General features: G+C 39.1%; 1 protein-coding gene across 3 annotated transcripts in view; it reads right to left on the bottom strand.

Annotated features, from left to right (window-relative positions):
• limk1a (LIM domain kinase 1a) overlaps positions 1 to 14,167 on the bottom strand; it is an 83,753-nt gene that overhangs the window by 55,085 nt on the left and 14,501 nt on the right. Inside the window, exon 1 of one of the 3 annotated variants that reach the window (XM_077207526.1) lies at positions 7,324 to 7,461. The exons of 1 other annotated variant lie outside the window; for it this stretch is intronic. In XM_077207526.1, the coding sequence (XP_077063641.1) occupies positions 7,324 to 7,349 (26 nt within the window). In that variant the 5' untranslated portion in view covers positions 7,350 to 7,461. Of the gene's footprint in view, positions 1 to 5,876; positions 6,204 to 7,323; positions 7,462 to 14,167 lie in introns of those variants that run through there. One more of the 3 variants, XM_077207524.1, reaches the window with a different exon arrangement.

Genomic DNA, 14,167 nt, shown 5'->3' with positions numbered 1-14,167 from the left:
GCTTCTCATTCTGTCAGTCTGCTGAACGAAAGAACAGTTGAGCCACGACGTCAATGATCCCTCAGAAGACCAACACATCCAGCGGACAAGAAAAGCATTTAACTGAAACACACTCTTCTGAACGAACCAAGCAGAGAGTGTGAGGAGCAGTCATGACAATCATTATAAACACAACATAATGCAGTGTTTATCAGCATAAAACAGCAGCGGATATGACACATCACATCAGTGTCAAATCCCGCCTGACACAAGCTTATTATCCGTGTTTTTGGAGAACCCAGTGTCAGTTTCTACACAGAAACACAACTACAGTTCACTGCTCTGATGAAAATCAAGAAACCGTCCACACCCCGTCTACATGGAGCTTTAACTGGTTTAACTGGTCACAACTCTTGTAATACGGTTATCTTGGTAATCTTGGTTATCATTTTTGTCATGTAAAAATGGTTTAATGACATGATGTAACAATTATATAATCATACTAATTCACAAACACTGGAACAACTCATGAAAATGAAAATTAAGTCATAATTTACTCACCCACAGTTGTTCTAATGTAATATGCACTCTCTTTTTTTCAGAACACAAAAGGAGAATAAAACAAAAATGTCCCGAATATCAACCGACATCAAGTTTTAAAAAAAGAAGCACAAGCATCACAGAATGATCGCGTGCGACACGTGTCGTATATTAAGTGTTCTGGGGGTATACATATAACAAATAGAAATATAATGCTTTATTTAATGAAGATCCTGACCTTGGCCATCGGTCTTCTGTGCTCGACTGCACGTTCACTTTTCAGAAAAAGCACATAAGTTGTGAGAAATCCGGATAAAAATGGACTTCTTCTCTGAGGTGAATATATCCGTGAAGTTAGAGTTCACATCTGTCAACTTTCATCCTGACTGTCATAGTCCGGAGAAGGAGCACAGATACTTTTTGGGGATTTCTAGGCGTTGTATTTCATGCCACGTTTATATTACAACATGGCCAAAATTAAAAAAACAATGAGTTGGACGTATGACGGACGGATTCCTGTGCCAAATACACTCCTTCAGGACTTGTATAACTTTCGGATCGTTTTTTTCCGAGTATGGGCCTGTATGAAGTTCACAAAGGGTGAGATGGGCACTTCTCCTAGAAGAGCGAACACACACACACACACACACACACATCAACCAGAGCGAGAGCAACGCCCATCAGCATGCTCACAATCCCAGCGATAAAAGATCCCGGTCATGAGTCTGAATCGCAGGTGGTTTTGTTTTGTTTTGTTGGCAATCGGCGCATAAGTGCATTTAATGTAAACAACAATAACATATAGTGAATCAGTAGTTATCCAGGGATGATCCGATGATGTACTGTGTGTGACTTTAGCTCCGCCCACGACCCGCCTCCAGGAGCTCGACTGTTTTCAGAAAGAATCGGTACAGCTGTATCTGTCTTCTATAAATCTGATCAAACTAAAGACTCTTCGGAGATATGAAGGATGTAATGCTACTCAAGATGAACATGAGACTGGCAGAAGCTGTGTGTGTTAGGTACCCTTTGGTGCTTAATGACTCGTTTCCACTGAGCAGTATAGTACGGTACAGTAGGCCTACGGTTCGGTTCGGGTCGGGTCAGTAAACCATGATCCGGCTAGCGTTTCCACCACCAACGATACCCTTCTTGATAGGCGTGGTGTTTGCCGAAAAAAAAGCGATCAACGTCATTTTAGCGCGGAGAAGAAAGCGACAAAGTAAACACCAATGGTATACAGCAGATATTGTCCTTGCTGCTCGGCATGTTTGTCACAGGAAGAGAAGTGCCGACATTAGGCATTTCTCAATACCAAGTATGCAAAGTTCTCAGCAGAATGACTCCCGAGGACGCGAGTCCGGTAATTCTCCAAATGGAACAGCGCGTTCTTGAAAGCATCACTGAGCTCGCTCTTCATGTACATTTTAGGCAACAATAAAACGAAATATATTATAAAACACTACTCTGCCTCTTTTCGTTTTCATTTATATACATATTAAACATTATGGACACACAAATGTGGTTCAGGCAATGTATAGACCTGATTATATAATTTACTGCATGTTTAACGTTAGCCTATTTATAACAAAACAAAATATAAAACACAACCCTACATCTTTTTGTGTAAATTTAAAAAATATTAAACATATTCCAGGCGATATGTGCATTTGTACAAATGTTGCAATAAACAACATTACAGTGATAATCTTGTAATAAAATAAAAAATGACTAAACTCAACCCAGTTAAATTTCAGTTTTATCAATAATAGCCATTATAAAAGTATAAGTAAAAGGTAACGTTACAAGAAGCTATACAATAAGAAATAAAGCAAACAATTCAGTCAAATATACTAATTTAGCGCTAGTCTAATGTTAACGTTACAACGGAAAAGTTAAATAGCCTAAATATATGAAACTTCAATTAGCCCTCAGCCAAAACGATTGGCCAGGGAACGAATTATCGATTCACGAGACCAAAGATCACCCGTTAGATATACACAAGACCAATTACCACTACAGAGTCAACGGCAAACGTCAGAACGACTAGCCGAGGAAAGGCTGTTCCACGCGGGGAACATGAGCGCCGAGCGCCCGGTGATCGCCTGGAATGGATCAAATTATCATAAATCATTATAAATAAACCACAGATTTGAGCTTTAAACAACTACATTCTCGCCTGAAAAACTCTTAAAACTACATTTCGTGAAAGAATAACCGTAGTATTATATTCCAACTGTATATTAAAAAATGGTGCTTCTTATGTTTTCATTCCCCTTGTAGCACGCGCAAGTGACGATACTCTGTCAACCAATCAACGTTCTGCAGTGAGTCTAGCTCCACCCTTTAGTACCGTACCACTGTGCTAGGTACCCCAACGGAAGGGTACCCAAAAAGTGGTACGGTACGGTTCGGCTTTTTGGTACCATTCACAACTTTTGACAGTGGAAACGCAAATAATTGTGTACCGTACCGAACTGTACCGTACCGTACCGCTGAAACGAGCCCTAAGTGATGAAGACAGGCAACAGTGACACCCCCAACGGGTTGGGGTGTAAAATATGTCAGTCATCGTGTGATAACGAAAATATGACTAGGCCTAGACTACTCGCTCTGAGCAGGTGTTGTCTGTTAACAGGCTGTAAAACTGTTGGCTAAGTTACAGACACTCAAGAAAACTCTTTTTGATAACTCTTTGAGGGCCATGATTTCTGGCAATTTCCTCCCCTCTCTCACGCCTGACTGGTTCAAAATTGTCCATAGTCAAGCCACAAACAGTAGGAATCTAGCAGAGTATGGGTTGCTACTCCCTTTTATGACGTCATCACCCAGTTACGGTAAAAAACATGCTACCTTTGAAGAAACCCCAATAAATGTTATTTTAACGCATTTTAAGAAAGAAATTTTTAAATATTTACATATTGAGCACTTTAATCTACACATTAATTGGTTGTGGTGGTTAACCTGCAATTTACACTTTAAATATATTATAAATAGTTTTTCCGTGTGAGAAATACAATGTGTGGTGGGAGTGCGTGACAAAAGAACCCAAATGAGTGACTGTCACACTCAATGCGTGACACTTGAGAGCCCTGTTGATAGTTACTGGTTAAAAAAAAAATTAAATTCCCCTTTTGTGGTCTGAAAAATAAACAGGTCATACCGCATTAGAACAACAGCAGGGTGATTCAATGATGACTTTATTTTTATTTTAGGATGAAGTCTTGTTTCTTTGAAGTGTGAATCTAAGAATAAAGATATGCAAATGCTGATTGGTGCGTAAAGACAGGACATCTGCACATTCATCATTCACACAGTGAGCCGTTCACTTACAGCAGCAGCACACGTGTGTGATCACAGCACACACACTCAACAACGAGCTGTAGTACGTCCTGATGCTGTGGCACAGCTGAGGAGATGCTTCACTGTCCACCAGGACACATCCGCTCATTAACATTCACACTACAAATGATGACTCAACACGAGTGTGTAATCATGACTCGGTGTATGAGTTTACACACCCCTGCTAATATTGCAGCTTCTTGAGATGGAAAATATGAAACCAAGTAAAATATTTTCCCACCTTCAATGCAATATAAAGGAACAAATAAATAGAGTAACTTAAGGGAAAAAAAAAGATTTAAAATAGCCTGTGCTCACAGCTCACTAACACATGATTTTACTTGAATTCACTTGTTTACATCTCATAAAGCTGCACTTTAACAGGGCATTTATACCCACTATATAGAGACAATTTGAACACCACGTTGTAAAAGATTTGTAATTGTCTTGCTACTATAAAATGTTGTCTATAGGTACTTTAACATATATAGAAAAATTGTAGATGGCATCACATTCTAACATTTTCTGCAAAATAATGTACAATTTATGTTTTTTCTGTTTTGAATTTTTAAGTACAATCAACTTGGATTTAAGTCATATCAACTTAAATTACATTAAACTGACTTAAAAATGAGTTGAGTCTTGAAAACTTATAAAAAAGTTGAAAATAGCTTAACTTATTTTGATGAGCTAAGGCAATGCAAAAACATATGTTGTAATAACTGATTGATTATATCACTTTTTACAGAGTAGGAACAACAAATTACTGTAAAATGTATGGTAAAAGTGTATAAGTTCCGCAGTGATATCACATATGATTATATTTCTATATTACTACACATTGCAATACTCTAGCGGTTTAACAGGACTTTACACACAAAAATGAACTGTGTGCTTATTGCGGGTAACGTTTCCTAACCACTAGCAGTCGCACTGTTGTTTCTGTCAGTATGCGCATGCGTCTGCTCTCCTGCTCCAAGAAGACGCTTCTCACACACACACACACACACACTACACAGTACATCACAGGTCAGGGAACTCACAATTAAATGCAGTCAAACGTAACCATGCTTTGGTTTATTAGCTTGAAAGCTGCGGCTTATAGAGCTTTTTTTTGGTAACACTCTTTCGATAGTCCACTTTAGAGATTCCACTAACTATAAGTAACTTTTCAACTACATGTCAACTAACTCTCAGAGTATTAGTAGACTATCAGTATGGTTATGGTTAGGAGAATAATTTGACTTGTAGTTGCCAAGTTATTTATAGTCAGTAGAATATCTATTTGGGACCAACACAATAAAGTGTTAGCAGATATTAAGCATAGTCTACTAATACTCTAATGACAGTTAGTTGACATGTAGCTGCAACTTATAGTTAGTAGAATGTCTAAAGTGGACTATCGACTACTATTTTTGGCAAGACAAAAACATCCTTATTGTGACACTGGGAGATCAATTCAATCCTGTAGCTAATAATATGACGTCAGTACGTAGTCGCATTGATCAGTGTTTATGAATTATTGCTTATAATATGAAAATATTGATCAGCTTAACCTCATAAACTCGTCAGCTTAATGTAAACACTGACTTGCTGAGCAGTCCTACTAATCTGGATGACTAGTAAAAATGAGTAGTCATGAAAGAAAAAGTTGAGAAAAGACACTGCTGCTGCTGAACTTATCAAACTATTCAATAAATAACTGAAGTACTGTATCAAAAACATAATTCAAGGGTTAAGAGACACAATCATCCTACACAATCACAACTGAAACATCGGGGAAAAACAGAAGTGAAACTACAGGCGACACACCCTTCCTAACTGATCATCAGATGCACGAACCAAGAGAAACGTTACTTCCAACGGAAAGATTCTCTTACAATGACCGAAATGTTTTGTTGACACAATCCGAATTCACACCCGCACCAAGAACGTGAATGCAAAACCAGAGCACTGCGAGAGTCCAAACCCTGCCTTAACCGAGAGCCGGTGTGAAGGACACTGTCCAGACTTACTTTCTGCCTTGCACGCGCCGGTAGCGACGGTTCCTGCAGGAGATCATCTGTCCTCGCAGCGCTCGCACCGTCTGACGGGCTTCAGGAGGATCGCTCATGTCTGAACACAGAAGCGCTCGTCTCTGGTGAGGTCTGCTCATTTCCTGTGCTGTGATGCACACACTCGCGTCCACGGGAGCCGCTGTGACCCCATGACAGTCGATCAGCAACTTCCTGTCTTCCTACAGCACTCACTACAAGCACCAAACGCCGGCCGTGACTTTTGTTTTGGACGGTGTACCACTGTGATTAGGGTTGCCAAACATACTGGTAGTACCAGTACTAGTACCAGTACCAGAACCAGTACCAGTCGGTAGGAGGAGTGTAACAATATATCGTGTCACAATATATCCCAATACAAAAATGCAGCAATATGTATCGTGGAAGGTCACAATATGGATTTTGTATAGTTTTAGTGTCGCTACATTAATACTATACTGTATATATAATGTTAAAAATAATGTACTGTATAATAATGCAATGGGGGTAATTTGTGGGTCCTGATAATGCCAAATATCTAATGCTACCAGTAAAAAGTGATCAGTTGACTGTGAGGAGACCCGTTGCCTTAAAATTGTACCAGTAAAAAGTAAAAAGTGGCCTACATTATTTTAAATATATACTGTATAAATATTATAAATATATAGTGCAAGCATATTTGTCTAAAATAATTCTGTATTTTCAGCTTCAGAATCATGAATATTGTTATTCTGGTGTCTCTATTGTCCTGTGCATTGGGTTTCCAGCACCAAGTCCAAGCCTATTCATTTACACACACAATTTAATACCCAATTTAGCATTTTAATCAACAGTACATTTTTCTATTAATCTTTTACCATATGTCTTGGAGTATCGCAATAATATCGTATGGTGAGTTCAGTGTCGTGATATGCATCGAATCGTGACATTAGGGTATCGTTACACCCCAAGTCGGTACTAAAAAAAAGTTGATAGAACCAGCAATTCTTCAGTAGCGGTAGATCTGTATTACAGTTCAATGTGACTTCGACAAATTATTTCAGTTCAATAAAAGACCTTCACAGCCTACCTGAGCAAAAGACCCTAAAACAACAAAGAGACTGACCAAGCAAATAAATTAGAATAAAAACGAAAAAAATACATTACATGTTATTATGTATGCCAGGGATTTTCATAATGGAATCTAACTTAAGACATTCATTTAATATGTTTACAGGGTAAAGGATCAAAAATATCTTATACAATCCAAAAAATGTAAGTAAATACAGCATATTTTTATTTCTGAAAAGGATTTTTATACTTTATTTGATATTTTACGCTTCTTTAGTTGTACATACTATACTAGATACTCCTTTACCACGGTACTGCCACAGAACTATATTTAATACATGTTGGAGTCATTTTGTATATTCTGTCAAATTCGTCTTACCTTCTTCTGCGATGCCAGAACGACATCAGATTATTTTGAGGGGATCAATCGAACAGACGTTGAAATCCAGTCTGACTATCAACTGAAACGTGTCAAAGTCACCCTAATGCGGCGTGTGTAGTTCCTCAGACTGGTTTCCGGTCAGCTGATCTGACCCGCGCTGAGCTTTACTCAAAGCACCTGCCTGTCATTCCCTCCAGTACTTCCCCAACGATGACAGAAGCACTGGACACGTCCTCGTTGTGTTGTGTATAGCGTCTGTTAGGATTTGGTCGAATCAAGAATCGGTTCAGTTCCAGAAGTCAAGGCACGAAGATTTGAAATTGCAGTAGCACATTTGAGAAAATGTGGAAATGCCTAATTGAGGTTGTACTGTGAAAGACAATGAAAGAATAAATACAAATATGTACTACAAGTTTGTGTCTGTCATTTGTATTTCTGTGAATGGCATTTCACACATTTGTGACTGCTTGTCTGCAGCTTCAAATTATGAGTACAGGTTTGTGACTACTATCTGCGAGTGCAAATCTCAACATTCAACTTTAGATTTTTATTTTACAGGTTTTCACATTGGAGCTGTGAGTGTAAATTTTAGCGTACAAGTATGAATATTTATTGTTCAAGTTCTCAAATTCACATCTACATATTCTAGAGTTTTGCTACTCTTTAACCTTCATAGTTATGAGCAAGTTCTTATTTGAAAAAGTAAAAAAGCTTTGAGTAATCTCATGAGTAATCGGTTAAAATCAATCTAAGGACTCGTTCGATCTGTCATTCTTGACTTTCATTGTCATCCTCATCATCATTTAACTACAATGACTTTAGGTTTTTAATCCTGCCAGTTTGTGATGTTGTGAAAGAGCAGATGTTTGTGTTGCTGCTGACTCACTGCACTCATCCTTCCATAACGCGAACTTCATGATTGATGCTCCTAGAGGAACAGGGTCTCTGTGCACACTGATATTCTCATGCCACTTTCCCAGCGGTGCGGATGGAAACTCTATTCATTTACATGTTGTTTAACAGGGGGTTTGGGCTGAAATCCTTTCGGGAATGAAAACGAGGCAACGGTGGCAGGGTAAAAACTCCCTGAAAGTAAGAAAGAAACCTCAGGAGGAAGCAGTGCTCAGAGGGGAAAGTTACTGTCCTGTGTTCATTATGTCACTGGAAAACACTGGTTGATAAGTATTCTAAATGTAATGCGTTTCGCAACACATGTGGAGATGATTTAAGGTTATTGTTGGCTAAAATTAACTGGAGTGAGTAGCACAACATTATTGTTCAATTCATTCTGGTTAAGACCTTTGGGGGAAAATGACAATAGTGTCCATAGTAGAGTCGTCCTAATAAAGACTGCTGAAAGATTGTATTGGTGTTGGCAAAGTCAAGCATCACTATTTCCAATGCTCATATTAGGTTTAGTGATTTGAATAATCCTTCAATCCCAAATATCAAATGTTAGAAGTCTAACTTTAGTGGGTAAGATAAGACTGGTGGATTAGCAGAAGGCAAAACTGGTGTAAACCCCCACAGGTAGCAGAGCCATATCTAGACAGTTTTGGCCAACTAGCAAACACCCAGAACACCCTACCCACGTCTAGTAAAGTCACCCGTGTAACTACACTTAATGCATTTAATATAAATGTTCATCTAATGTCATTAGAGCTCAGTAAAGCGGCCTGTTGTTTGGGTGATGACAATCTGGCACTACAGTAAATCCATTATCTGGCCAGTGCGGTGTACGCTTTATTAAACTCTGTTGTGTATTCCTACTTTGTCTTCACTAACACTGACTATTTTCTCATGTGATTTTGTGATTTTGGCCCCTGCTGAGAGTTCGGGAACAGAAAACTCTGCATCAGGGCCATTTTCCCATGGAATTAATGCCCTATTTACGTCTTCCAAGGAAAACTGTGCTTTCCCACCCAAGGGACAACTAGCATCCTCCCAAATAAACCACGTCACAAAGATGTTTTCCACAAGTGTTCTTTGCTCACTGTCACTCGAGTCTGTTCACATGGCAGTGGCCGGTGACATCTCACACTGCTTTACTCTGCAGGTTTCTTTCAATCCCTTCCATGACCTAAAATCTCACCAGAACTTTTTCTCAGTACAGTTTTAAAAGAGAACTAGACTGATATTGAAATTGAGAACAGAAAAAAGCATAGTGAACTAAACCCATATTTGCATTTCCTGTCCAGGAGCTTTAATAAACCTTGTCAGGTGTAAGCTGCTTGTGTCACAGATGGGAACAAAATGACCTTTCTAATCAGTCTTCACCGCTCTCCACTCACAGCAGATCTCAAAGCCCCGTCTCCAGAAATCCACAGCCCTCTCATTCCCTCCGACCCAGATGCCCTTGCCAAACGTCCTTCATCTCTGCAGCTCAGCCCTACCACTGAGACGATTTTACAATCTTGCCAATTTCCAGATCCAATGGAAATGCTTTTGCAGACTTAGCAGAACAAAGGATATGCCCATGAAAACCCTCCAGTAGGTGACTATTATTTAGCCAAGTTGGACAGATGTGTCCCTGGATCAAAATAAGTTAATATTGTGAAACTCACCGAGTGAAACTCACCGAGTGGTCTGGGGTGTTCACTGATATGCTCACGCAACAGGTTTTATCGTAGTTTTTGGAAGAATGTGCGGTTGTGAGGCGTTTGGAAAAATAGGTCCACAGTTTTACAACGAATGGTAAAACACCTGTTGGAAAGCATCTTTTGTAGCGATTTTTGTGTGAGCATATCAGTGAACACCCCAGACCACTCGGTGAGTTTCACGTCTTTGTAAACTAAAGTTTAATGCATTTATATGAATGACTGTTCCAGTGCCCCTATGAAACCATTGTATAGGTGGGGGGTGCTAACACAGAAACCTAAAATTCTCGGGACAGAAGCATGTGTCCAAATTTTAATCTTAACCGTTCGATTTCATCAGAAACGATCTTAAAACAGCGCTTTACTTGTAAAACGCCGAACTTACCCTTTAAAGGCCCACTGAAGTGCCTTGGAAGGCGCAGCTTTGTATGATGCGTTGACGTAATTTCCACTGAAACAGGAAGCTAAGGCGGGACATATTGAATGGCCCCTCCCTCTTTTCAAATAGCCAATAGCGTTTAGTTTACCAAACAGATGAAGTGTACCATGGAAGCGAATCCGAGAGCTGATGATACAATACATTCTAGAGAGCATTTGATTGGACAGAAGATGTGATAAGAAGCCGAAGTCAGAGCATTTGACTGGACAGATGATGTAAAGAGAAGCTGAAGTCTGCGGTGATGTCATAAAAATCTGTGATCCATTTTAGTGGAAGTGAGAGATTTAGTTTTGAATGCTTAAATCTCCCAAATGCAAATGTTGTCATTGTTTTGGAACACACCAGCTTATTCATAACCTTAAGACTAACATATTCATACTAGAAGCTAAAAAAACATTTTAATTTCAGGGGGCCTTTAAGGACACTAATTCTTAATTCTATCCTTAAAATCGGATGGATAAAAATGTTTTTCCCTAGACAACAAGGATTGTTTCTGGTACTGAAATTGTGCCGAGTGCTGTGAATCCAAACTTTAGCTGACGGTCACATGATGTTGCCAAGTCATCAATAGATCTTTTGTTTGCTATGGAGCAACATTCATCTTAAATTAATCTCTAATCCCAACCCTAATAATGAACTCTCCCTAAAACCAGAGGGAAATGAAAAGTCGACAAAGACATTTTACAAGCGCCAACCTAGGGGTGAGCGATACCACGATATTAGATCATTATTAACGATTAAAATGTATAGTATCTTTGCTTTGGCTCTTAAAGTGACAGCAGCCTAACAACCCTGCTGCCATTTGTGTCATTAATGTTAATCAAACAAAACACAAAGAAAAAAACATCACTCATTGCTCTAGACTGAATAACTTCAGTAGAATCAGTGCATATTAAAGTCTACAGTGTTTTATTTTATACTCAGTTTTTCTATTTCTTCCTTGAATGCTACTGTTGAATTTAAGAAATGTTTGTAATTGTACCTTGTATATGTCCTATTATTTGTGATTTGCATCTTTGTTCTTATTTTTAATAACAAAAAGATAAAATAATGAAATAAAATATATTTCCACCCCTACTTTGGCCAAAATGATGTTGTTATGTTTTTCTTTTTTTACGTAGTAAGGCAAATATATATATATATATATATATATATATAGAGAGAGAGAGAGAGAGAGAGAGAGAGAGAGAGAGAGAGAGAAATTAGTTTTGCTGTACTGCTCAGTGACTTTGCAAAGTAGTCTTACAAACCAACATGAAAAATAATCATAATATGATTGTGGATTATTATTCTGCCTGAAAAAAACAAAGCCCACCCCAGCCTTAACTCTCATTAAAACTGATCACAGGAACAAAGATCTATGACCAACACGGACACCGATCCAGAAACAAATCTTAATAGAAGTATCCAGTGTGAGGCAAATTACCACATACAGATTAAAAAGAATTCACCATTAAAGACATTTTCTGGGATGCCTTATTCAAACTTTAGGTACTTTGCCGATGTTTCAAATAATTGGTATTTACAGATATTTGCAAGAATGCCATCAGAACGAAATTCAAAAGAGCAAATGAAAGTGTTCAACACAAGAGAGTAAATTCCCCTGAAATATTCTTCAATCTAAACTGGAAAATCTGGTTGGCACCGGCTGCATGTCGACCACAAGAAATGCCACTTATATAAAACCAAACACCTGCCCTCATAAGAGCTCAGAGCTAATCACCTCACACTGATGCAATTACTTCCTCATGATTAGAGCTGATGATTAGCCAGCCTAGCGATCGCTTCGTGATTCCAGCCCTATTGTACTGTCATAAACTCGGCAGCTGGCACAAACAGATCCGGTTGTTCGTTCATTGACCTAAGCGGATCTAGAATGTCCTGAGGAAAAAAATAAGAACTGATCCTCCATCGCTGGATTAAAGTGCGTTAGGACAATAACAGACGTGATGGAAAATCACCGGCTCTCAATCTCACACGGAAGATGAGGGGGCAGCTCTATGCGGTTCAGCACTATTAGGGAAGTTCAACTTCTGCATTTGGTCAGAGCTTTGTGACAGATTACAATGTGACACCATAAGTCTCAAAAAAAACAACAGCTGTGTCCACTGTTGTCAAGGAAGGGATGACACAGTGAGGTGTTGCGCAGACTTTGTATATCTGCATAAGGCCCACTTTATTACATAGGCGACGTTCACACTGTCAGTTTTTGGGATTGACAACCCCATTTAGTTACATGTGTGAGTCTCCAAATGTCCCGTTCAAACAGCAACTTAAAGTAGCGTCTCAAATACTGTCTGTATGAATGTGCAATGGGAGTCAAGCCCGTATTCTCTCACCATAGTTGGGGACCTTTAGCACATGAATAGGTAATTTCGCGCAAATTCATTTAAAAGCGCCATATTTGGCACAGATGTAGCTCAGGTCATACCGAAATTATTTCAGTATGCCCTCAGCTACATCTGTGCCAAATGTGGTGCTTGTAGATGAATTTGCGCAAACAATGGGGTGTAAGGCCCCATACTAAAGCCCAAGCCGTTTTTTTTTTTGGACAGCGGCCATATTGGAATTGGAGGATCAAGGGGTCCAGATATACTGGGTCATAAATATAAACATTCCTATGTGTTTCCCATGATAAATTAGGCTGAAAAACATATCAAGTGTGTATTTGTAACTCATGTGGTTCAAAAGTTATAGCCGGGACCCTTTTCGGGCAGCGGCCATATTGGATTTGGCCGCCATCTTGGCTCCGAGGGTCGCTGGCTCCGGCGCCCTAGCTAAATCATTTCAATATGACCTGAGCTACATCTGTGCCAAATTTGGCGCTTTTAGATAAATTTGTGGGAAAATGTGCTTAAGGCTCCCAGTAACCATATGGACAATGACCAAAGTATCAACGAATATGGCGAAGTCCATTAAACTGAAAAGTTGAATCACTTTAGACAAGAATCCAATCAAGCCTCAAGTTCATCCGTCAGAACTTCATTAACCGACAGCAGTTTTTGTATCTGGGTGGAGAGCAAAGCATTTGAGTCATGTGTCACAAAACAGACGGGATCCGCTCCGGTGGAGAACAGAAGCCGGGTTTCCATTACCCTTCAAATTGCACAAATTGAAATTAAGAATTTGAAAATATGCCCAATGGAAACACTGTCAATTCTGCAAAAACTTGCATATATTGCAAAAAAGGTTTTATGCTCGCATGAGGTGTTTTTTCAGGGAATTCGAAACAGGAATATGTCGCAAAACTGCAATGGAATTTTTTTTTTCTCGCATTTACAGTCACCTGACGTACGTAACACTCGATCATTCTTTAAAGACGACGCGCTGGGTTTGGACAGAAGACGAGACAGAGTTCTTCATTAAACTCATAGAAGACAAATATTACAGGAATACTGGATTCTCAACAACAGAGAAATGCCACAATTTATCAAGAGTGTGCCTCCTCATATGTCCCTCTTTCAGTATAAGTGTCTTTCCTTGCCATTAATGCTGGATAACACACATACGGCTCCTTCATTAAAAATAATGTCTAGAGCGGTGGCTGTGATATACGTGAACCTACCAACATCCGTCGCCATGATTTTTGGAATGAGGAAAAAATTATATTTCAGTCGCATAACATCGGTTAATAGAAACGCCTTCATTTCACAATAGTTTATTTTTTTTGACATTTAGAAAATATCGCTAAAGTTTTGCGCAAATCTGTAATGGGAACGCGGCTAGTACTGGATCTAAAACCTTCAGACGAAACACTACTCATATCTCTGTCGCTGTAAGTTAGTTCAGAATGTGTGATTTCAAA

Source organism: Siphateles boraxobius, unplaced genomic scaffold (genome assembly GCF_051911475.1).
Source record: "Siphateles boraxobius isolate OS27281-9 unplaced genomic scaffold, OSU_SipBor_1 6, whole genome shotgun sequence".
Lineage (NCBI taxonomy): Eukaryota > Metazoa > Chordata > Actinopteri > Cypriniformes > Leuciscidae > Siphateles > Siphateles boraxobius.
The sequence above is the reverse complement of the archived record's forward strand: the minus strand, read 5'-3'. Positions and strand labels throughout refer to the sequence as shown.